The 25,048-nt window shown below is 45.5% G+C and overlaps 1 protein-coding gene across 1 annotated transcript in view; it reads left to right on the forward strand.

Annotated features, from left to right (window-relative positions):
* Window positions 1-25,048, forward strand: part of CCKAR (cholecystokinin A receptor) — a 90,446-nt gene that overhangs the window by 55,398 nt on the left and 10,000 nt on the right. The window contains exon 3 of the mRNA XM_040335158.1: window positions 12,557-12,818. Within this exon, the coding sequence (XP_040191092.1) occupies window positions 12,557-12,818 (262 nt within the window). The remainder of the gene's footprint in view (window positions 1-12,556; window positions 12,819-25,048) is intronic.

Here is a 25,048-nt window from a genome sequence, read left to right on the forward strand (position 1 = left end):
TATAAAAAAAATTGGGCTAACTTTACTTTTGTCTTATTTTTTTATTACAATAAGTGTATGTTTTCCAAAAAAGTGTGCATATAAGACCGCTGCGCAAATACGGTGTGACATAAAGTATTGCAATGACCACCATTTTATTCTCTAGGGTGTTAGAAAAAAAATTATAATGTTTGGGGGTTCTACATAATTTTCTAGCAATAAAATTTGTATTTTAACTTGTAAACAACATATCTGAAAAAGTGGCTTGGTCCTTAAGTGGTTAAATTATTTTATGCAAATGTGTAAGGGGGGATGGGGGGAGGCAAGAGAGAGGACCTTGCTAGAATGGGTAAAAGTCAGTTTTAAAGAAGATAAAGATTTCCCTTAATGTATAAAAGGGTTTTAATTAGGGCTGTGCAAATTTACTTTTAATTAATCGATTAATCTTTAATTTTTTTGATCGAGCAAAATCTTTTTGATCAATTACAATTCTTTTGATTGGTACTCACCTCTCCGCCGACTTCCGGGTCTTCAGGGAGTTCCGTTGGAGATCCAGTAACGTCACGGACACCGGCGGGGCTTGCCGTGTCCATCTGAAGGGCTCCTTTGCTGTGCCTTCATATCTGCATGCCGGTGGGACCTTCCTATCTGCCACACGCAAGGGCTGTTACACTTCCCTCTATCACTTCCCTCTATCAACCTGGGATTCTACAACCATCCACTGGGAGTTGTGATAGTTCCCTTCATGGGACATCTACATGCCGATGGACTGATGTTAACCCCTCCTCATCTGGATTCAGCAGTGGTATCGTTGTACACATTTTTATACCAGTATCATACTTAGCTACATGTTTTTATGACTGCTTTCGCTACCGTTTGGTATTACTCGCACCATTTTTACAGTTTATGTAGCTACATCGATTTTATCTTTAGTGCAATATTTATTTGGTTACCTACTTGAAGACTATAAAAGTTTTAATGCTATTCCCATCGAGCGCTGCCTTTGTATCCTGCTATCCATTTTTCCAGTGGTTGATAGCTGCACTGGGAATCAGCCTGCAAGGAGATCATCTAAAAGTAGTTGGATCTGTATGTGCGTTATAATTAATCGAAATTAGTCGATTAATCAATTAAAAAAAACGATTAATCAAACAGAAAAATTTTGATCAGTAACAGCCCTAATTTTAATGTGTTAAAACATTGTTATTCAGCTACACTGCAAAATTATTGTGAAAGGAAACATCAGCTTTTAAATGTAAATGAAAAATTCCCTTATTTTATCCAAAACGCGTAAAAGGTAAAATGTTCAATATTTGCTTAACACAAAGTGTATTGTTTTTAGTAGGTCAGGGTACTTATGGACATTCTCAGAAGAAGCAGCGAAGCACAATCACTGTGTGTTACTGCAAAGCTGGATGCAGAGCCTTAGAATCTAATAAGAAAAAAAAACACAATATAACGAGGGCTCAAAGTCCACAGTGGGGGCTCAGTGATAAAAGGCAGGCAGATTCATCTTGACCACATATATAATTATTGGAGGTCCATAGCCAACATGTTTCAATGCAATTACAGTGTCAATTACTGAGCTGTTTGCTTGGTTTTTTTGTTCCAAGCAGATGCAGGGGGCTGATCATGCGTGAGATGTGTATACACAGCACCAAAGATAAAGAATACAGCACAGGCACCATCATATACATGAGCCATCTGAGACACAGAGTTTTAGTCCAGGTAGTAGATATTAACTATGGGCGATGCCTATCCTGTGAAGAAAGGGGCTTTTTCAGGGTGAGCATTGTGGTCTCTCTGAGAGGTAATAAATATATATAAAGCTTACTCTTATGTATTATCTTTACAACTGCTAAGTCCAGTTTTAAAGGTAACAGGTAATGATGATACACTATATTGTCCAAAGTATTGGGACGCCTGCCTTTACACGCACATGAACTTTAATGACATCCCAGTCTTAGTCCGTAGGGTTCAATATTGCGTTTTCCCACCCTTTGCAGCTATAACAGCTTCAACTCTTCTGGGAAGGGTGTCCACAAGGTTTAGGAGTGTCTATGGGAAATTTTGACCATTCTTCCAGAAGTGCATTTGTGAGGTCAGGCACTGATGTTGGACAAGAAGGCCTGGCTCGCAGTCATCCCAAAGGTGTTGTATTGGGTTGAGGTCAGGACTCTGTGCAGGTCAGACAAGTTCCTTCACCCCAAAGTCACTCATCCATGTCTTTATGGACCTTGCTTTGTCCACTGGTGCACAGTCTTGTTGGAACAGGAGGAAGCCATCCCCAAAACTGTTCCCACAAAGTTGGGAGCATGAAATTGTCCAATATGTCTTTGTATGCTGACGCCTTAAGAGTTCCCTTTACTGGAACTAAGGGGGTAATCCACAAAGATCTGGCGTAACTTAATTTTTCCCATTTAAGTTACACTGCCTTAAAATTTCTACCTAAGTGCCCGATCCACAAAGCACTTACCTAGAAATTTACGGCTGTGTAACTTAAATTCCGCCGGCGCAAGGCGTTCCTCTTTTCATGGGGGCGATTCCCATTTAAATTAGGTGCGCTCCCACGCCGGCCGTACTGCGCATGCTCGTGACGTAATTTTCCCGACGTGCATAGCGCGAAATGACGTTACGCCGAGCTTTGTGGATTGCGACGGGTCAATAAAGTTGCGTCGGGAATAAAAAAGGATATGGCGAAAAAAAAAATTCAAAACAAAAAAAAATCGCGTTGCTGGACAGAAGGGTCTGTTTTTACAAGGTGTAAACAGTTTACACTTTGTAAAAGCAGCCCTAATTTTGCGTTTGCAAACTAAAACTTACGGAGAAAAAACAAAGCGTAAAAGCTTCGTGGATCTCCGTAAGTGCTAATTTGCATACCCGAGGCGGCATTTCGACACGAAATGCCCCCAGCTACGGATGCGGTACTGCATCCTAAGATCCGACAGTGTAAGTCCCTTACACATGCCGGATCTTCTGCTTAACTATTGGAAACTGATTCTGTGGATCAGTTCCATAGTTAGAAACAGGGATACGACGGCGTAACAGCAGTTACGCCGGCGTATCCCTTTTGAGGATCTGGCCCTAAGAGACCAAGCCCGACCCCTGAAAAAACAGCCCCACACCATAATTCCCCCCTCCACCAAATGATTTGAACCAGTTGACAAAGCAAGGTCCATAAAGACATGGATGAGTGAGTTTAGGGCAGAGGAACTTGACTGGCCTCAACCCGATAGAACACCTTTGGGATGAATTAACGCAGAGACTGAGCCAGGCCTTCTCCTCCAGCATCAGTGCCTGACCTCACAAATGCACTTCTGGAAGAATGGTCAAAAATAGTTACATGGTTAGTCTGGCTGAAAAAAGACACAAGTCCATCTAGATCAACAAATAAAAAGGGGGGGACTTGTGGACTTCATAACCTTGTGGACAGCCTTCCCAGAAGAGTTGAAGCTGTTATAGCTGCAAAGGGTGGGCCAACTCAATATTGAACCCTATGGACTAAGACAGGGATACCATTAAAGTTCATGTGCATGTAAAAGCAGGCGTCCCAATACTTTTGACAATATATTGTACATGCAGATGAACATTGCAGCAGAGTCTAGTAGTAGGGGCCTCTGAAGATGATCACAGTGCTGCGTCCACTTTGGCATCGGAGATCTAAACACAATAGAGCAGTGATCCGGAGATCCTCCAGCCATTGTCCAACCAGTCTGGAACACCATGAAAGAAGGACCTCAAACTACAAAAGTGTCCGGCAAACACCTAATATATCCACACAGCCATGTAATCTTATAACCTTATCTTGATCTGTGCTTTAAGAGCTGTCCTTACCGACTTGCACCAGTAAACACATTGGGCCAGATCCACGTAGCGGATCGTAATTTTCAGCAGGCATAGCATATCGTATTAACGCTACGCCGCCGCAACTTTGCGAGGCAAGTGCTGTATTCACAAAGCACTTGCCTCTAAAGTTACGGCGGCATAGTGTAAATCAGCCGGCGTATGGGCGCGGAATTTAAATGTTAAAGATGTGGGCGTGTTTTATGTTAATTTTACTTGACCCGACGTAAATGACGTTTTTTTCTGAACGCGCATGCGCCGTCCGTAGGGGTATCCCTGTGCGCATACTCGAAATTAACCTGCAACAAGCCAAAGCTTACGACGTGAACGTCATTCTACGCAAAGCCATATTCGCAAACAACGTAAAATTTGCAAAATTCGTTGCGGGAACGACGTCCATACTTAACATTGAGTACGCCTCATATAGCAGGGGTAACTTTATGCCGAAAAAAGCCTTATGGAAACTACGTAAAAAAATGCGCCGGCCGGACGTACGTTTGTGGATTGTCGTATCTAGCTAATTTGCATACTCAACGCGGAATTCGACGGAAGCGCCACCTAGCGGCCAGCGTAAATATGCACCTTAGATCCGACGGCGTACTAAGACGTACGCCAGTCGGATCTAGCCCAGCTTCAGGCGTATCTTGTTTTGTGGATACAAAACAAAGATACGCCGGAGCATCCTAGTAGTTACGCGGCGTATCCAGGGGCGGACTGACCATTGAGTCACTCGGGCACTGCCCGAGGGCCCCATGCCGCTAGGGGGCCCCATCAGGGTTGCCAGGCTCAGTAAAACCAGGGACAGTATGTAAAAATCTATGTTTTTTTTAGATCTGTCCCTGATATGTCCGAAACCGACATGCTTTTGATGTGAAAATCCTCGAGATTTTAGCTGCCCCCCCTCTGCACTGCCTCCTGGCGTGGTGGCCATCTGTAAGCCCAGGGGCCCCATAGTCTTCTATTGCCCGGGGGCCCCATGAGTTGTCAGTCCGCCCCTGGGCGTATCAATAGATACGTCGTCGTAACTTCTTCGTGGATCTGCCCCATTGCATTGTTTACACTCAACCTGCCTGCAGTCTGTGCTGTACATTGTAGAACTCGGCAGCATGTAGATTAGGAATGAAAATAAAAAAGAATGCATCAGTTCCACATGCCTGTTTGTTATCTCTATTGAGAAGAGGCATAAATGATTATTTCTATAGTGCATTGCATTGCAGCCATTGAATATTGAACCCTGCGAACTAATGCTACAAAAAGTTCGATGGGAGCTTTTTCCGTCAGAATTTCCGATTGACTTTAGATAGAGAGCAGGTTCTGGGGTGCCATTAAAGTTCATGGGCCAGATTCACGAAAATGTGCGGCCGTGAAACGTAACCCGTTTACGTTACACCGCCGCAAGTTTTCAGTGTAAGTGCCTGATCCTCAAAGCACTTACCTGGAAACTTGCGGCGGTGTAACGTAAAGTCATCCGGCGCAAGCTCGCCCAATTCAAATGGGGCGTATACCATTTAAATTAGGCGCGCTCCCGCGCCGGACGTTCTGCGCATGCTCTGTTCGCAATTTTCCCGACGTGCTTTGCGCGAACTTACGGCGGCCCGACGTGTTTGTGAATCGCGACGTGCGTAACGTACTTACGCCGAAAAAAATTATAATTCAAAAGCGACGCGCGAACGACGGGCATACTTTAACATGGTGGAGTAATTTTACACAATGTTAAAGCACACCTAACTTTGCGACGGGAAAAAAAGACTTGCGCCGACGTAACGACGGGAAAAACCTTTGTGGATCACCGTAACTGCTAATTTGCATACCCGACGCTGGAATACGACGCAAACTCCCCCCAGTGGCGGCCGAAGTATTGCATCCTAAGATCCGACAGTGTAATTCAATTACACCTGTCGGATCTTAGGGCTATCTATGCGGAACTGATTCTATGAATCAGCCGCATACCCTGTTTCCCCGAAAATAAGCCCTACCCCGAAAATAAGACCTAGCTTTATTTTTGGGGATGGCTGCAATATAAGCCCTACCCCGAAAATAAACCCTAGTTAAAGTCGTCTTAAAAACATGTAATCCATTTTGTAAAAAGATTATATAATAAGAAAGGGGGCACATTAGGAGCCCACTTGAGTGGGATTGTGGCCAGCACGGGGTTAATAGGTGATTAAGTGCTGAAGTTAGCTTGTAATTGGTTAATGTTTGCCTTGTAATTCCTATGTACTGTGCCTTTAAATTTGGGACCATCAGCCAGCCAATGGAAGGTGTCGGAAGCTTCTGGGAGCAGCAGAGGCTATAAAAGGTTTGGCTGGGCTGGGAATCTCCCTCTTTTCCCCTGGCAGCAGCAGCTGAAGAACTAGGACTTTTGGTTCCTGCTGCCCCCCTTCTCTTGGTAAAGTATGGAGTCTCTTTTAAGAAGCTTTTGGAGAAGGCAGGCAGTGAGGGGGGTGAAGAGTGGCTGAAGCGCTGCTTAGTTATGGGGGACATTGTCCCTGCAGACCAGCCAGCTGAAAGGGCTACAGGCTTTGGGTCTGTGTCTCCCTCAGAACAGCTGAGGGAGAGCGCGTCAGTGAGTGGGGTTTCCCCTGTCAGAGCGCGGAGGAGCCAGCCTCCGGAGCGTGCAGGGGAATCCCAGCAAGCTGAGGAGGCGGAGAGAAGGCGCGGCGCGTGTGAGGAGGAAGATGGCGGGGGCGGTCCCACAAACGTGCGCCGTTCGGTACGGCAGAAGAGGAACATGTCCCAGTCCCCTGCTAGGGGAAACGCCAGGAGAGGAAGAGCGGTGCAGCCCGCAGCAAGAGTGGGGAGGGGGCGTCCGCTCCCCCCACGTTCACCTAGGCAGCCACAGGTCTCCGTCTGGGGACAGGAGCAGCACATCTCACCTATCAGGCAGGAGCCTGCAGCAGGCATGCTGAGAGAGGAGCCTGGTCCAGCCATCAATGCACAGCCTCCAGCAGTGGGTGAGTGTGTGCAGCTGCAGACTTTAAATGCTATTATGGATTCACTGTCTTCCCTGGTTAGAACACTGACCCCTGCTGGTGCTGTGTCTGCAAGTCCTGTGTCACATTTGAACAGTAATACTATACATAGCACACATTCTGCTATTGCTCCAGTGATTCAAACCCCCAACGTGGTTATGGCCCCGGGGGCTTTGGCGGGGGAAGTTAATTCCCCCGGGAGGGTTAGCGTGCCAGAGGCATGCATGAAGGAAGTTATGCCCTGCGAAATGTCTCCCCTGGGGTATCACCTAAGCACGTCAGTGAAGGAAAAAATTTGGAGGGGGGAATTTATGGACATTCTATCCCTGTTACCCTCACAGAAGGATTTTATGGCTAAATCAGAGAAAAACGACAAACATGAGGACGACAGACGCAGACCCATACCGAGGTCATTTAATAACTGGTTGCAAGCGTTTTGCGTTTTTGCAGGTGTCATGACGGACAAGTACCCGGAACGCAGTAGTGGTTTGTTCCAGCATGTGGATCACATTCTGGAGGCTTACAAGTGTTTTGGCGGACTCGGTTGGTTTTACTACGACGAGTCTTTTAGGCAGAAATTGGCGGTCCACCCCTCGTTGCGCTGGGGTATGAAAGACGTTGGCCTGTGGCTAAATCTGCTGGCTCCGCAGAGGTCTGCCATGCCAAAGCCAGCTGCGGTTTCCAATTCCGGCGCAGTTTTCAGGAAAGGGAGCTGTTTCGCGTTCAACGATAGCCAGTGCCGCTGGAATGCGGCTTGTAAATACAGACACGAATGTTCGTACTGCGCAGGGGCTCACCCTGCGGCCAAGTGTTTAAAGAAGTCGGCGAATGCCGGGGCTAGCTCGAGCTCTAGGGATATTTTTCCAAAAAGCCTGCACGCCAGTGAGGCTGGAAAGTATGCGCCCATGGCTGGAAATGTATCCAGACCAGGTGACGGCGCAATTCCTCAGTAGAGGTTTTGAATTTGGTTTCCCCCTCCCTTCATTCTCGGGGGCGGGATGCACAATTGTGGGTAATTTAAAATCAGTCAGTCAGTTTCCACAGATCGTGAGGGAGAAGGTTGGCAAAGAAATTGCAGAAGGGCGCATTGCTGGTCCCTTTGAGCACCCCCCGTTTGATAATTTCCGCATATCGCCCCTAGGGGTGGTGCCTAAGAGGGAGCAGAATGCTTATAGGATTATACAGCACCTATCATTCCCTAAAGGGGATTCGCTGAACGACGAGATTAATGGGGAGCTTTGCTCGGTCACGTATGCGACTTTTGAGGAGGCGATCGTTAAAGTGCGGCAGTGTGGTCCCGGTGCGTTGCTGGCAAAAGCCAATATAAAATCGGCTTTTAGACTGTTGCCCATAGCCCCTGAGGCATTTAATTCTTTAGGTTTTTATTTTGACAGGGCCTACTTTTTTGACAGATGTCTGCCTATGGGGTGTTCAGTATCATGCTCGTACTTCGAGGCGTTTTCGTCTTTCCTGCATTGGGTGGTTGGTTTTCAGTCAGGTAGTGACAAGATAGTCCACTACCTGGATGACTTTTTGTTTTTAGGACCTCGGGATTCGTTGTGTTGTCAGGAGCTATTGCAGGCTTTCCAGGAAACGGCGGCGCAGTTTGGCGTTCCGCTGGCGGAGGAGAAGACATGTACCCCGGTGACATCGCTCGAGTTCTTAGGCATTTGCATAGACACATGTAGGATGGAGTTTCGTTTGCCGGAGGCAAAATTGGTGAAATTAAATTCATTAATATCTTCCTTTCTGTCAAGAAAGAAAGTGCTGCTCAAGGAGATGCAGTCACTGTTGGGCGTCCTGGCGTTTGCTGGCAGGATTATGCCCGTTGGGCGGATTTTTTCGCGTCGTCTGTACTTGGCAATAGCGGGTTTAAAGTCGCCGTTTGCCCACGTTAGGCTGACTAGTTCGATTAAGGCGGATTTGTTGGTCTGGGCACGTTTCCTCGAGACGTATAACGGGAGATCGTTTTTTCAGGAGGAGTTTGTGGCGGCGCCGGATTTCAGGTTATTCACGGACGCGGCGGGGTCCAAGGGCTTTGCTGCAATATGGGGAACGCACTGGTGCTGCGCAGCATGGCCAGAATCTTGGGTGGTTCAGGAGGTTACAAGAAACATCGTTCTGTTAGAGCTGTTCCCGATATTAGTGGCGTTAACTTTGTGGGGAGCTCAGTTTGCAAACAAAAGGATTCTGGTGGAAACAGACAATAAAGGGGTCCTCTTTGCCATAAATTGCCTTTCATCAAAGTCTTTGCTGGTGGTCAAGATCTTACGGCAGGTTGTGTTTCTTTGTTTACACTTTAATGTGTGGCTGAAAGCCAAGCACACGCCGGGAGTGCAAAATAATCTTGCCGATGCGTTATCTCGGTTTCAGATGGACCGTTTTCGCCAGCTGCTGCCAGATGCGGATGTGGAAGGGATTCGTTGCCCGGAATATCTGTGGGACCTAATCTGGACATAGTTTCAAGAGCAATACAGGGTTCGGTGGCACCCAAGACATGGTTGTGCTATGCTGCTTCTTGGAAGAGCTGGTTGTCCTTTGCAGAAGGGTTAGGAGTTAGTGATGGCCGCCCTTCCGAGGGGTCATTATTGGCGTTTGTGGCTTCCCTTATGGAGCAAAGTTTTTCTTTTAGCCATATCTCAAAAACCTTGGCGGGAATATCCTTTTTTTGCCGGCTGCGGGGTTTTCCGCCGTGCACGGCTTACTTTTCAGTGAAACAGGCCTTAAAAGGGTACAAGAGGGCTCATTTCGTTCCAGATGACAGAAGGCCGATTTCACTGGATCTTTTGGGTAAACTGTGCGAGATAGCGTCGTCCGTTTGCTTTTCGGGTTTTGAATCCCTGCTTTTTAGAACGGCGTTCGTGCTCGCTTTTCATGGGGCTTTACGGATATCAGAGCTACTCCCAAAATCTAAACGGGGTGGGTCGGGAATTTTAGTCGATCACGTAAGGGTAGACCCCACGGGAATTCAGTTGTGGTTAAGTCGCTCCAAGACCGACGCGTTGGGTAAAGGCGTTGGGATTCGGTTGGTGGCGAACAACGATAAGTCGATTTGCCCCGTGGACACGGTGTCTCAATTTTTAAGCATTAGGCCCCCGGTTCCGGGTTTGTTCTTAATCCACCAGGATGGAGGGCCACTTACCAAATACCAATTTGGTGCAGTGCTGCATAAGTGTCTAAAAATTTTGGGTTTGCAGAACATGCGTATATCCTCCCACTCATTTAGGATAGGCGCTGCATCAGAGGCGGCCCGCAGAGGGGTGTGTGAATCGGCCATTAAAGAGATGGGGAGGTGGAAATCAAATTGTTTTAGGATTTACGTTCGCCCTAACCTGTTTATTTAAATTTTTCAGGTCAGCCCCGCACAGTTTGGATTCTGGGACACTCCTATATTCACTGGGCGCATAAGAGAGCGGCCTTGCGTAGGTATTCAACTAATTTATCTTTTCGTCCGGAATCATTCCAGGTTTATTGGAAAGGTGTGCGGGGACTTCAGTGGCATCAACTTTATTTTCACTTAAGTGGGCTTAGTCAGCGATGGCCTAAGCCGGATGTATTATTAATTCACGCAGGTGGGAATGATTTGGGTAAAGTAAGGACTTTGGATTTGTTATTTATGATTCAAAGGGATTTGCAGCGGTTTTCACTAGCCTCTCCAGGTACAATTTTGATTTTCTCAGAAATCGTTCCGCGCCTCTCTTGGCTCTCCTCTACTCAGAGGAGGGCCATGGAGAAGATGAGGAAGCGTATAAATCGGGCCATGAGCAAGTTCATGCCCCAGCTGGGTGGTCTGGCATACAGACATGTGGATCTAGAAGGGGGTTTTACCAGGTTATACAGGCAGGATGGCGTCCACCTCTCGGACGTGGGGATTGATATATTTAATTTGGGATTGCAGTACGGTATTGAGCAGGCCGCGGAGGTGGGGTGGGGCCGGGCATGATGCTCATGCCCGGCTTGTGGGACGTGATATGTCAATTAATGAGTTAAATGCTGCTTGAGTGACAAAAACTGAGCAGTTGCACTTATTTGGTTTTGCTTTATTAATGGCAATTTTTGATGTTGAAGTTATGGAATAAAATTGATATGATGATTTGAAATTATTTTGTGTTTAAACCAATAAAATTACCGCGGCCTTTATTCGCCAATGATGGGTCAGTGTATTTATTTATGTTTGTACCTGGAGTATGGTTGTTGGGTGGAGTGTATGGCCTACAGTCCCATAAGAAAGGGGGCACATTAGGAGCCCACTTGAGTGGGATTGTGGCCAGCACGGGGTTAATAGGTGATTAAGTGCTGAAGTTAGCTTGTAATTGGTTAATGTTTGCCTTGTAATTCCTATGTACTGTGCCTTTAAATTTGGGACCATCAGCCAGCCAATGGAAGGTGTCGGAAGCTTCTGGGAGCAGCAGAGGCTATAAAAGGTTTGGCTGGGCTGGGAATCTCCCTCTTTTCCCCTGGCAGCAGCAGCTGAAGAACTCCCTCCCTCCTCCCCTGTCGCGGTAAATTTATGTGGTAGGCGTCACCTTGGGATCCAGGGGGGACGTGATATGTCAATTAATGAGTTAAATGCTGCTTGAGTGACAAAAACTGAGCAGTTGCACTTATTTGGTTTTGCTTTATTAATGGCAATTTTTGATGTTGAAGTTATGGAATAAAATTGATATGATGATTTGAAATTATTTTGTGTTTAAACCAATAAAATTACCGCGGCCTTTATTCGCCAATGATGGGTCAGTGTATTTATTTATGTTTGTACCTGGAGTATGGTTGTTGGGTGGAGTGTATGGCCTACAGTCCCATGTGCAGTGTCTCCTTTTGTAACTTTGTTTTGGAAAATACCTTACTTACAGTGCCGCTGGGCGCTCACGTGACCGGCTGGAGATCTTCTCCTCTCCGACGTCAGCGGTCCCTTCCTCTGCAGTGCTCAGAGTGGAGAAGAAGAGCTACGGCGGGTCACTGTGCTGGCTATCATGCTTTAAAGGTTCAGGATATATTTTTTTCTTTTTGGGGTTACAACCACTCTAAGATCGTCATGATGACATGACTGTATTTGAATAAATGTAGATTATTGTACATACCGTAAACAAATAAGACATCCCCTGAAAATAAGCCCTAGTGTGATTTTTGTACCCAAAATGAATATAAGACCCGGTCTTATTTTCGGGGAAACACAGTAGATACGACAGGAGATACGACGGTGTATCAGGAGATACGCCTTCGTATCTCCTCTGTGAATCTGGCCCTATGTGCCTGTAAAGGCAGGTGTCCCAATACTTTTGACAATATACTGTATATGACTAGCCTTGAACATTTGTGCACCTCTGTGGCCTGCCATAATCATCGTCCTAATTCAGCCCACAGATCGCTATGAAAATGATTCTGTAATAGGGGACTATCAGCTTTGTAGTAAACTGTAGAAAAAAACCTTCATGTGCAATAATGATCAGACCTGTAGCGCTACATAGCCAGATTATCACAAGTGTTGCTTAGATCAGTAGCAGCCAATTTAACAATCCCATGTATATCCATGTACACGGCGACCCACGTTGATCCTTTGATAGAAGCTGAAGACCTGATTGTTTCTTGTTCAGACACCATGTCTTATTAATCTGTGCTTACCAATGTCCTTTGATAACATCAGTTGTGTTTGCTAATAGGGTCGCGTGATGTCAGTTTGTGATGTATGCTGTGTAGATCTCTCGTTTTCTTCTGTTAATTGACCAGAGGAGATAACAGTGTTTTCTTGTTTCCTTGGATAGGCATCTCTGTGAGCGTGTCAACATTTAATCTGGTTGCCATATCTTTGGAAAGGTACAGTGCAATTTGCAAGCCATTACAGTCACGAGTGTGGCAAACAAAGTCACATGCCTTGAAAGTAATCGCGGTAACCTGGTTCCTCTCCTTCGCGATCATGTTACCATACCCAATTTACAGTACATTGGTGCCATTTCCAAAGTCTGAGAATGTGACAGGCAACAATTGTAGGCTGCAGTTGCCCAGCGACCTCACACAACAGTCATGGTAAGTGTGGATCATTATTATACTATTGTTATATATTATGATATCCACCACATTCTACAGTAATGCCTCGTACACAAGATCGAAATCTCCAATGGAAAAAGCCTGACGGAATTTTTTCATCTGATATTCAGACCGTGCGTATGCCCCATCGGACTTTTTCCGGTGAAAATTCCGACGGAGTTATGCCCCGTACACACGATTATATTGTATTTCCCATCGGAATAAACTCGGAACTCGGAATTCCGCTGAAGCTGTCTTGCATACACACGGACACGCCAAATTCCGACCGTCGAAAATGCGGTGACGTACAACACTACGACAAACCTAGAATAATGAAGTTCAAGGCTTCTGAGCATGCGTCCAATTGTTTCCGAGCATGCATGTTTTTTCTCCATCGGAATTCCATACAGACAAACGGAATTTCCAACTAAAAAAGTCCGATGGGACATACACACGGTCGGAATATCCGATGAAAAAATTCAGTCTGACTTTTTCCATCAGAAATTTCGATCGTGTGTATGAGGCATTAGAAGTAGAACATGTTTCCGACGGAAAAAAAATTTCGATCAGAAATTTTGTTCGTCTGCATGGAATTCCGACGGAGAAAAAACCATGCATGCTCAAAAACAATTCGACGCATGCTCGGAAGCATCAAATTTCATTATTCTAGGCTCGTCGTAGTGTTGTACGCCACCGCGTTTTGGACGGTCGGAATTTGGTGTGTTCGTGTCAGCTTGAGCGGAATTCCGTCAGAAAAAACAGTCAGAGTTTTTTCCGACGGGAAATCCGGTCGTGTGTACGGGACATAAGAAAGTTTACTGGCACTGTTCTGTTATGGTTCCCCCAGTTTATTTTGCAGTAGAGAGACATAGCTCCCAACTGTCCCTGATTTCGAGGGACTGCCCCTGATTCGGAGCAATGTCCCTCTGTCCTTCATTCCTCCTCATTTGTCCCTCATTTTGGTCTGATCTATATAGGTGTATATAAAATGCAATCTTTATCTATCAAATTGTGTTTCCCAGTGCTAAAACTTTCATCTGATTTCTAAATTGCTGCATTTGTAAATTGCAAAAGCCAATATAAAGGAATAGTAGTGGTTAAAAAAAAAGCACTTGTGGGCTTAACCAATCTTGGCCCGGATTCAGATACGAGTTACGACAGCGTATCGCAAGATACGCTGTCGTAACTCTGAGTGTGCGGGGTCGTATCTATGCGCCTGATTCTTAGAATCAGTTACGCATAGATTTCCCTAAGATCCGACCGGCGTAAGTCTCTTACGCCGTCGTATCTTAGTTGCATATTTACGCTGGATGCTAGGTGGCGCTTCCGTGTATTTACGCGCAGAATATGTAAATTAGGTAGATACGCCGATTCAGAAACGTACGTCCGCCCGGCGCATTTTTTTACATCGTTTACGTAAGGCTTTTTCCGGCGTAAAGTTACCCCTGCTCTATGAGGCGTAGCCAATGTTAAGTATGGACGTCGGGCCAGCGTCGAATTTTGCGTTGTTTACGTTGTTTGCGTAAGTCGTTCGCGAATAGGGCTTTGCGTAAGTTACGTTCACGTTGAAACCAATGAGGCTTTGAGGCGTAATTTGGAGCATGCGCACTGGGATACGTCCACGGACGGCACATGCGCCGTTCGTAAAAGTGTAATTTACGTGGGGTCACGAGTAATTAACATAAAACACGCCCACCTCCTCCACATCTGAATTAGGTGGGCTTACGCCGGCCCAGTTACACTACGCCGCCGTAACTTACAGCGCAAGTTCTTTCTGAATACGGGACCTGCCGCTGTAAGTTACGGCGGCGTAGTGTATCTGAGATACGCTACGCCCGCCGAAAGATACGCAAATGTATCTGAATCCGGGCCCTTGTTTTTTTTGTACAATTCTCCTTTAAGGGGTGTGGCAAGAGGTGTGTCCTATGCCTGCAAACTTTTGCTGATAGGTTTCCCCCTTATTTCCATCTCAAAAAGTTGGGAGGTATGGAGATACATTACTATCACCTTGTCAATGCAGGGTACTGTGACGTGTCTCTGTAAAGTTCCCCCCAACCCCCTATATTTAGCTTGCCTGTGCCCCCTTGCTGCTCTTCTGGGTATAGGGGAGCATGTGACCTGCTGTCCTGTGACTATTGTCACATGTCCAAAGGCGTGACATCATTGCTCCCCCAGGTCACCAACATTGCTGATTTCAGAGTGGATAGCAACAGAGTAAGGAACATCAAGGAAGCATGGGCAAAGTGAGAATAGGCTGGTCAGGGGTACCCTTTGCAAAGACAGTGTAAGTTTGCCCTGCATTGGCAAGGTGATAAGGTCTTTTCGAATGCTGTATATCTATAGTTTCCAAACTCTAGCCAAACCTCTATTTTTTACTTGAATGAATGAATGAATACAGTGAGAAATGCTAGAACTTATATTAGATTTTGTTGCTGTCCCTAGTCAGGAGATTTTCCCTCACTTCCTGTCGAGGACAATAATATTGTCTCTGGGACAGGAAGTGGTGGATGCAATCAGCAATAAAATCTAAACAGAGGTAGTTTAGTTTTTGTCCCCACTACTGGGACAAGAACTAAGGTGACTTTCCTAAATGAGAACATGGACAGCAATGGAAAAAAAAACTCTACACCTTCCCTACACTGTACAAATGAAAGAAAAAACTTTCTTTCGACTGGACTTTGACTAAAAAAGCTATTCCACTATTAATATATAATATATAGGGCCAGATTCACGTAGATCAGCGGATCTATAGATCCGCTCGATCTACGTGATTTAAGATCCGCTCCCGCAAGTTTGAGAGGAAAGTGGCTAATTCACAAACCACTTACCTCCAAACTTGCGGCGGCGGATCCTAAATCCACCGGCGGAATTCAAATTCCGCGGCTAGGGGGAGTGTACTATTTAAATCAGGCGCGTTCCCGCGCCAATTTAAATGCGCATGCGCCGTCCGCGAAATTTCCCGGCGTGCATTGCTCCCACTGACGTCGCTAGGACGTCAGTGGTTTCGACGCTTACGTAAACGACGTTCGTCCGTATTCGAGAACGACTTACGCAAACGACGTTAAAAAATTCAAATTCGACGCAGGAACGCCGGCTATACTTAACATTGGCTGCGCCTGATAAAAGAAGGGGTAAGTATACGCCGGGAAAGCCGCTACGGAAACGTCGTAAGAAGACTGCGTCGGGTCCGCGTACGTTCGTGAATTTGCGTATCTCGCTGATTTACATATTATTCAACGTAAATCAGCGGGAACGCCCCCCGGCGCCATTTTTAAATGGAAAAAAAGATCCGACAGTGTAACACAGTGTAACACTGTCAGATCTTAGCCCTATCTATGCGTATCTGATTCTATGAATCAGGCACATAGATAGGACCAGTGTAAGTCAGAGATACGATGGTGTATCTGTAGATACACCGTCGTATCTCTTTGTGAATCTGGCTCATAGTGTCTGCATAATATATATTAGTTAAAGTGTAACTAAACCCACAACAGTAAAATCAGTCTGTATATGCAGTAAAGCATGCGTATTCTACTCACTGTGGAACCTAAGGGGTTAATCCTCTGCATTGTGTAAAAAGGCTGCTTGATCCTGTCTTCTCTGATCCTCCTCTTCTTCCACAGTGCCCAATTCATCTGCACATGCTCAGTTTGGTATGTATTGCTAGAGAGTTTTTTTTTCTTGGGAGGGTGCATGTGATCAGCATAGGGCGAATCAGCAGGCTCCAGACAGAGGGTCAGGGGTCATACAGCCTCATAGGACAATAAGAGGAGAATGAAAACTCCTCCTACAAGCTTTACCAGTGCTCTGCCGGATGAGCAAGACTGCTATTTACTGCGGATGAGAAAAGGTATTTAGAAGTTTATATTTACTAAAATAAAGATGGTTTACTTCCTCTTTATTTGTACTCATCATGGGCACAATTACATACAGCGCCAGCACACTCCCACTCTCAGACTGTAAGCTCAAACACTGAGCAAGAAATTGACAGCCCCCTGAAATGGCATAAAATGTCACTATAGACAGACCTTGATCAGCCATGAAGGACACACAGCAGCACTGCATTGTAATTATAGTGGAGGTTATACTCATTCAATAATAATTGCTGATAAAAAAAAAAAATGTTTAATTTACCAGAATGGCATAACTTATACAAATCAAAGTGTTACTAAACCCAGCACTCTGCATTCACTATATTTGGTCTCCCACAGTACATAGAACATGGAAATTCCATTTATTTTTTTAAAACACCCTACAAGGCAAAGGCATTATGAAGTACTTACCTGAGATCGAAGCCCCCACAGCAGGGCTCTGTCACGGTCACCTCCTTTGTCAGCACCATCTCTCCATGATTCACTTCCGCATATCGCGGCTCCGGCGCTGTGACTGGCCGGAGCCACAATGACGTCACTCCCGCGCATGTGCCGCCACTAACGGCATGATCGCCTTCAGTAAAGGCACGCTCAGTGCACCTGCGCCATAGACATCGGTGTCTTTCTTTTGCAAATATCTACTAAACCGTGTAGGTTTAGGAGATATTTGTTGCACCTACAAGTAAAGCCTTAATATAGGCTTACCTGTAGGTTAAAGTGGTTGCAATGGGTTTACAACCACTTAAAAACTCATCGGCCTCCATAAGCATGCTTTATATTTGTCAAATATCTCTTAAGCCCTAAGTTCATCCTCTAATTTAGGCTGAACTAAAAATTCTGGGCCAGATTCTCAAAGAGATACGACGGTGTATCTCCTGATACTCCGTCGTATCTCTGAGTTAGGCCGGTCATATCTATGCGACTGATTCATAGAATCGGTTACGCATAGATATGCCTAAGATCCGACAGGTGTAACTGTGTTACACCGTCGGATCTTAACTGCAATTTAAAAATGGCCGCTGGGCGTGTTCTCGCTGATTTAAGGGGAGGATATGTAAATCAGCACGATACGCCAATTCACAAACGTACGCGGGCCAGACGCAGTCACTTTACATTGTTTACGTAAGCGTTTTCCCGGCGTATACTTACCCCTGCTTCTATTAGGCGCAGCCAATGTTAAGTATGGCCGTCGTTCTCGCGTCAATTTTTTTTTTTACGTTGTTTGCGTACGTCGATTCACAAAAGCGCTGGACGCAAGTTACGCTCACGCCGAAACCAATGACGTCCTAGCGACATCATTGGGAGCAATGCACCCCGGGAAAATTCGCGGACGGCGCATGCGCATTTAAATCGGCGCGAGACGCGCCTGATTTAAATACTACACTCCCCCTAGCCGCGGAATTTGAATTCAGCCGGGGGATTTACGATCCGCCGCCGCAAGTTTTGAGGTAAGTGTTTTGTGAATTACCCACTTGCCTCTAAAACTTGCGGCGGCGGATCTTAAATCAGATTACGCGGATCTAAAGATCCGCTGATCTATCTGAATCTGGCCCTAGATCTTTCCTTTTTCTAATGCTTCTTTTGACCAATCCTAATATATCTGGCCAGAGTGTCTGTTTCTGACACATTTTGAAACTGAGCCTACCATATCATTGTATGGACATTAGGAAACAGTGGCATTATGATCACTTTCATTGGCCAGTGTGGTCATTTTACAACTGTATCTGCTGTCAACGCAGTATGTAAGCAGATGTTTTTTGGCTGCTGTGTGTACCACATATATGGATCGTTGAATGCCAAATGCACCGCAGTGATAATTTGTCCATATACGAACATTTTTAGCTGATCACAGTTAATGTGGTTAAAGAGCTCTATATAACAGTCCAGCCTCTGAGCTGCTTCGTGCTATCCACGTAGAGTGCAGAACTGTTCATGTACATTGTGTAAAAAAAAAGTGCTGAAGTGCCCAAGCAGAGTGAAAAAATGCTAATGTCGCGTACACACGATTTTTGGGTTTTCGGGTTGTCAAAAATGAATACATTTTTTTTTTTAAATGTCATTAAAAATGATCGTGTGTGGGCTCCAGATCATTTTTCACGATGTAAAAAATGGCCATTAAAATTTAGAACATGCTCTAATTTTTCACGACGTTTTTAACGTTGTCGTTTTTAACGTTGTAAAAAATGGTCGTGTGTGGGCTTTGACGACGTGAAAAAAACACACATGCTCAGAAGCAAGTTACGAGACGGGAGCACTCGTTCTGGTAAAACTAGCGTTCGTAATGGAGTAAGCACATTCATCACACTGTAACAGACAGTAAAGCACGAATCGTCTTTTACTAACACAAAATCAGCAAAAGCAGCCCCAAGGGTGGCGCCATCTGAATAGAACTTCGCCTTTATAGTGCCATCGTACGTGCTGTACGTCACCGCGCTTTGCTAGAGCATTTTTTTTTCACAATCGTGTGTAGGCAAGACCGTTTAAATCAGTGGTTCTCAACCTCTCTAGTGCTGTGACCCCTTGATAAAATTTCCCAAGTTGTGGGGACCCCTAACAGTAAAGCGTGGCGTGGGTTGTCAGCACCCAAGGCAAGACAAGTAATTTTAAACCCTAACCCACAGACATTTAGCGCTCCCTAAATCCATCCAACTTGTACAGTATTAAAACCCCTTATACGTCATTTTAGAATGTACTACTCTTTTTCTTTGTTCTCCTTTCTTTCCCTTTTATCTCTCTCCATCCTAATTTCTTGTCTCCCCCCCAGCCTTCTCTCTGGCCATCTTTCTTGTTCTTTCTCTTATTCTTTCTCTCCCTTTTTCTTTGTCCTCCCCCCTCTTTTCCTTTCCCTTCCATGTATTCTCTATTTTTATTCCTTCTCTTACTCCTTGGTGGGGGGGGGGGCGATGGGTGAGCGGCAGTGCTGGTGGGGGTGGGATCAGTGGCAGTGCTGGGGGGGAGTTCTGATCAGCCAACTTACTTGGGTGCTCTTGATCAAGGATATCTGATCTGAGAACTGCAGTGGGGATTTTTAATGGCAACTCTAATCACAGGTAATGTTACTCACTGTGTCTCTGACTTTGTGGTGTCTCGTAGAAGTGACACCTATGCTGAAATCAGCAGATAGGGTCTCCTCCAGACCCTCCCACTTCACATTCCTCACCAGTTAGCTGACCTCTAGTCTCTGCCCCCCAGCCAAGCCATGAACTGAATGGGTGGCTGCAAAGAGGCTAAGTGGGCGGCTGTGGGCTCCAAGAACAGCCCTGTTGTGCGGCCATGGGCTCCAAAGACAGCCCTGATGGGCGGCCATGGGTTCCAGGGACAGCCCTACTGGGCGGCCGCAAAAAGGCTGGGAGAGCGGTGAGGGCTTCGGCAACAGCCCAGGATTTGGTGACCCCTGGCAAATCGTCTTTCGACCCTCGAGGGGGTCCCGACCCCCAGGTTGAGAACCACTGGTTTAAATGATCGTGTTGAAAAAAACGTTGTTTTTTCTAGACCATTAAAAATGAAGGGGCAGATCCACGTACCCCGGCGGGGTATTTCCGCCGGGCGCAGCGTATCTAAGATACACTATGCCGCCGTAACTTTTTTTTTTTTTGAATCCTCAAAGAATTTGCGACGTAATTTACGGCGGCGTAGTGTATCTTTGGCGGCGTAAGGGCGCGGAATTCAAATGGATGTGATGGGGGCATGTTTTATGTAAATACGTTGTGACCCGACGTAAATAACGTTTTTTTTTAATGGCGCATGCGCCGTCCGTGGGGGTATCGAAATTAAACCGGAACAAGCCAATGCTTACGACGGTGACGTCATTCTACGCTAATCCCTACGCCGGATTAGCGGGGCAACCAATGCTAAAGTATAGCTGCGCTTCCCGCTCGTGAAATTTAAATTTCACGTCGTTTACGTAAGTGAACCGTGAATGGCGCTGGACGCCATTCACGTTCACTTAGAAGCAAATGACGTCCTTGCGACGTCATTTGCCGCAATGCACGTCGGGAAAGTTTCCCGACGGAGCATGCGCTGTTCGCTCGGCGCGGGAGCGCGCCTAATTTAAATGATTCCCGCCCCCGGCGGGATCATTTACATTAGGCAGCCTTACGCCCGGCTGTTTAGCATATCGCCCGCGCAATTTACGGAGCAACTGCTCCGTGAATCGCGGGCAAAACGCAATATTTGCGTGGGCGCAGAGAAAAATATTTGCTCCTTGCCCACGCAAATATTGCTCGGATCTACCTGAATCTGGGCCTATAACTTTTGCGCAAACCAATCAATAAACGCTTATTGCGATTTTTTTTTATGAAAAATATGTAGAAGAATACGTATCGGTCTAAACTGAGGAAAAAAAATGTTTTTTTATATATTTTTGGGGGATATTTGTTACAGCAAAAAGTAAAAAATATTCATTTTTTTTCTAAATTGTCGCTCTATTTTTGTTTATAGCGCAAAAAATAAAAACCGCAGAGGTGATCAAATACCACCAAAAGAAAGCTCTATTTGTGGGGAAAAAAAGGACGCCAATTTTGTTTGGGAGCCACGTCGCACGACCGCGCAATTGTCAGTTAAAACGGCGCAGTCCCGAATCGCAAAAAGTGCTCTGGTCTTTGGGCAGCAATATGGTCCGGGGGTTAAGTGGTTAAAGCCCAAATGAACTTGTGCATCAAACCAAAAGGTGTGTAAAATGTTGCAGTTCATTTTCTTTAGAAAGTAGCCACTACCTAAGTAGAAAAGCCTATCACCTACCAGAATGCTCCAGAGAGGAACCAGTAGTCTCTCTGCAGAGGTCTGACATGCACCCTGCTGAATCCAAGCGAGAATTATCCAATAAGAAAGAAGCATGAGATTTGCTGATTGCAGAAATATAGGTCTGACAAAGCATTGCTGGACCTCTGCAGACCACTGCTGTTCTGCTTTAGCTGATCTGTGGTGTAGCTAAAGTCCAACAAACAAAACATGTTTTCCCCTACGTGATTTTTCCTTACTGTGTATAATGAATGGCTTGGTGCCATGCAATGTACATTATTCTTGGCATGCTGAGAATAGAGTCAGTAACTCCTGCATTGGCATAGCATGCATAGGCGTTACTTCATCAGTGACCACTGACCACCCAATTACCAAAGAAGATTGAACCTAGATGAAACAGCAGCAGGGGACACAGCAGTGATAAGACCCTTGACCCATCATCACTGGAGGAGGCCACAATAGGATGTAGGTGTGACATCATGTGTAAGTTGGCTGTATATACTTAAAGGAGTTGTAAAGGAAAACATTTTTTTACCTAAAATAAATGTCTGCAAGGTAGACAGACAGAATAGTGTAATGATTCTGTTAAAAAACGAGTTAATACCTATTAAATTCCTTCATCTATATCACCTCCGGCATTCTAGTTTCTGTTCTCTCATTCACTTCCTGGTTTGCATCGCTCCTTCATGTAAGAACTACATTTCCCAGTATGAATTGCGGCACGCCCAGTAATTCACACCATCTTGAAGTCTCTAACACGTAGAGAGCGTCCTGCCGCACAGATGTAGTTCCCAGGAGGGGGTGAGCACGTTACTGGCCACCGCAGTAAAGCCTCCCCTTACGGTGGTCAGTAAAATCAGACAAGCAGGAAGTGAACAGAACAGAGAAGAAATAGAGCAACTTCTGAGCAAAAACGAACAATGAGGAAGTGAAAAGAGGAATGTCTGCAGGTAAAGGATGCTTATTATGAAAAAATGTTTTTCCTTTACAACCCCTTTAAAGTGTTACTAAACCCAGGACCCTGCATTCACTATATCTGGGCTCCCAAAGTACACAGAGCATGGGAATGCAATTATTTTAGTAAATATAGGGCCAGATTCTTAGAGGAGATACGACGGCGTATCTCCAGATACGCCGTTGTATCTCTGCGTCCGGCCGGTCGTATCTATGCGCCTGATTCTTAGAATCAGTTACGCATAGATATCTATTAGATCCGTCTTGCGCCGTCGGATCGTAACTGCATATTTACGCTGGCCGCTAGGGGCGTGTACGCTGATTTACGCGTCAAAATATGTAAATCAGCTAGATACGCAAATTCACGAACGTACGCCCGACCAACGCAGTACAGTTACGCCGTTTACGTTAGGCTTTTCCCGGCGCATAGTTACCCCTGCTATATGGTGGCATAAGTGCGGCGTAACAATGTTAAGTATTGCAGTCGTTCCCGCGTTGAAATTTGAAAAAGTTACATTGTTTGCGTAAGTCGTCCGTGAATGGGGCTGGACGTAATTTACGTTCACGTTGAAACCAATGACGTCCTTGCAGCGTACTTTGGAGCAATACACGCTGGGAAATTCCACGGACGGCGCATGCGCCGTTCAGGAAAAACGTCAATCACGTCGGGTCAAGCCTGTTTTACATAACACACGCCCCCCTCTTCACAATTTGAATTAGGTGGGGCTTACGCCGGCCTATTTGCGCTACGCCGCCGCAACTTTTTTTTGAGAATACAGCACTTGCCTGTAAAAGTTGCGGAGGCGTAACGTAAATAGTATACGTTACGCCCACACAAAGTTACGCGATTCTACGTGAATCTAGCCCATAAACTTTTAAATAACATTTCTGATCAGCAGTATATAGCAGACTTCTATCAGTGTCTGGCTAAAGTTTGTAGGAGGAGTTTTCATTCTCTTCTGACTGTCCTATGAGGCTGCATGACCCCTGACCCTCTGTCTGGACAGTGGTAATTAGCCCTGTGCTGATCACATGCACCCTCCCAAGAAAAGAAAATAACTCTCTAGCCATAAACACCAAACTGAGCATGTGCAGAGTGCCCCCAAGGCTCTGTTCTCTTAGGAAATGTACTGGGGACAGTGGGAGGAGGAGAGGATCAGAGAAGACAGGATCAAACAGCCTTTATACAAAATGCAGAGGATTTACTCCTTAGGTTCCACAGTGAGTATAACAATCATGCTTTACTGCATATACAGACTGATTTTATTGTTGTGGGTTTATTAACACTTGAATGTCAAAAGTTTACCCCACCAATGAAAGTTTATTTACACCTTAACCTGAAAGTTAATCTGAGTTTTAAATCATCTGACAGTTAAAGTACCCCTGGCAATATATAGGCATATGGGGGGGGGGGGGGGGGGATTTCGAAAATCGGAAATGACAGTTGTTTGGCTGTGTTTGGCTTCAATGCTTTTTTTTTTTTTTTTTTTTACAATCAGGAGTGCTTTATTGAAGGATAACATACACAATAATATATCAGCAGTACAGACATTTCGTCAAGTAAATATGGCTTAATACAAAAGCGTGCTAAAACACAGGTTTCACATACTACTCGTTCACCAGTACAACAATACAAATCAAAATATATGAGGAAAAAGGAAAAAGAACTGAAGGAGCCTGGCCAAAAACTCCGAACCCAGTGAGAGCGAGAAGAGGGGGGGCAGAGGAGAGAAGAGGGGGAAAAAAAGGGGATGAGGAGAGAAAAAAAAGGGGGGGAGAGGAGGGAGGAGGAGGAATCACAACCATGGCAGCCGTCCATGGCAGCCAAACCTTGACATACTTCCAGGGACAGACAAGACTAATATATCTTAATTTATACAAGGGTAGAGCTGCATTGATTTTGTTTTCCCATGAGGACACAGAAAGGGGGACAGAGGAGGTCCATTTACCTAATATTTCCTTTTTGGCATAAAACAGAAGAATATGAAATCAACAACTTACTATGGTGGGACCGTTGCTCGTCATCAATGACATCTAGCAAAGCTAGTGCAGGTGTCATGAGGACGGAAAGCTCAAGGCGGACATTCAAGTGATCAAATACCCCCGACTAGGGTTGCCACCTCATCCCTTTAAAACCGAACACATATGAATTACACAGGTTCTGAGGCTAATTTAATGCAGGTAAGGCACCAAATGAGTCTAATTACCACCTTAATTAGCCACAAAACCTGTGTAATTAATATGTGTTCGGTTTTAAAGGGATGAGGTGTCAACCCTACCCCCGACCAAAAGGATACCAGAGCAGGACATGTCCAAAACATATGCAGGTATGTGCCCCAATCCATTTGGCACAGCGGGCATTGTGGCTCTCTATCAGGATAAATCCTGGAGAGGCGCTCCGGGGTAAAATAAACTCTATGTAAAAATGTTGTTTGTACAAGCTTATCACCAGAGGCTGGACCAGGATTGACATCGTTCCCTGAGGAGCTGGAGCAAAGGGAGTATATTAAGTGGATAGTATTGGGAAGGAGTCCTAGCTACCCTTACCCCAAGATACTTGAACTCTGTAAACCCATTGCAACGGTGTGGGCTGGACAAGGCAACAGTTTGAGTTACCAAAGGGAAAAGAACTGACTTCGACCAGTTAATACGGATACCGGATAG

Source organism: Rana temporaria, chromosome 1 (assembly GCF_905171775.1).
Source record: "Rana temporaria chromosome 1, aRanTem1.1, whole genome shotgun sequence".
NCBI lineage: Eukaryota > Metazoa > Chordata > Amphibia > Anura > Ranidae > Rana > Rana temporaria.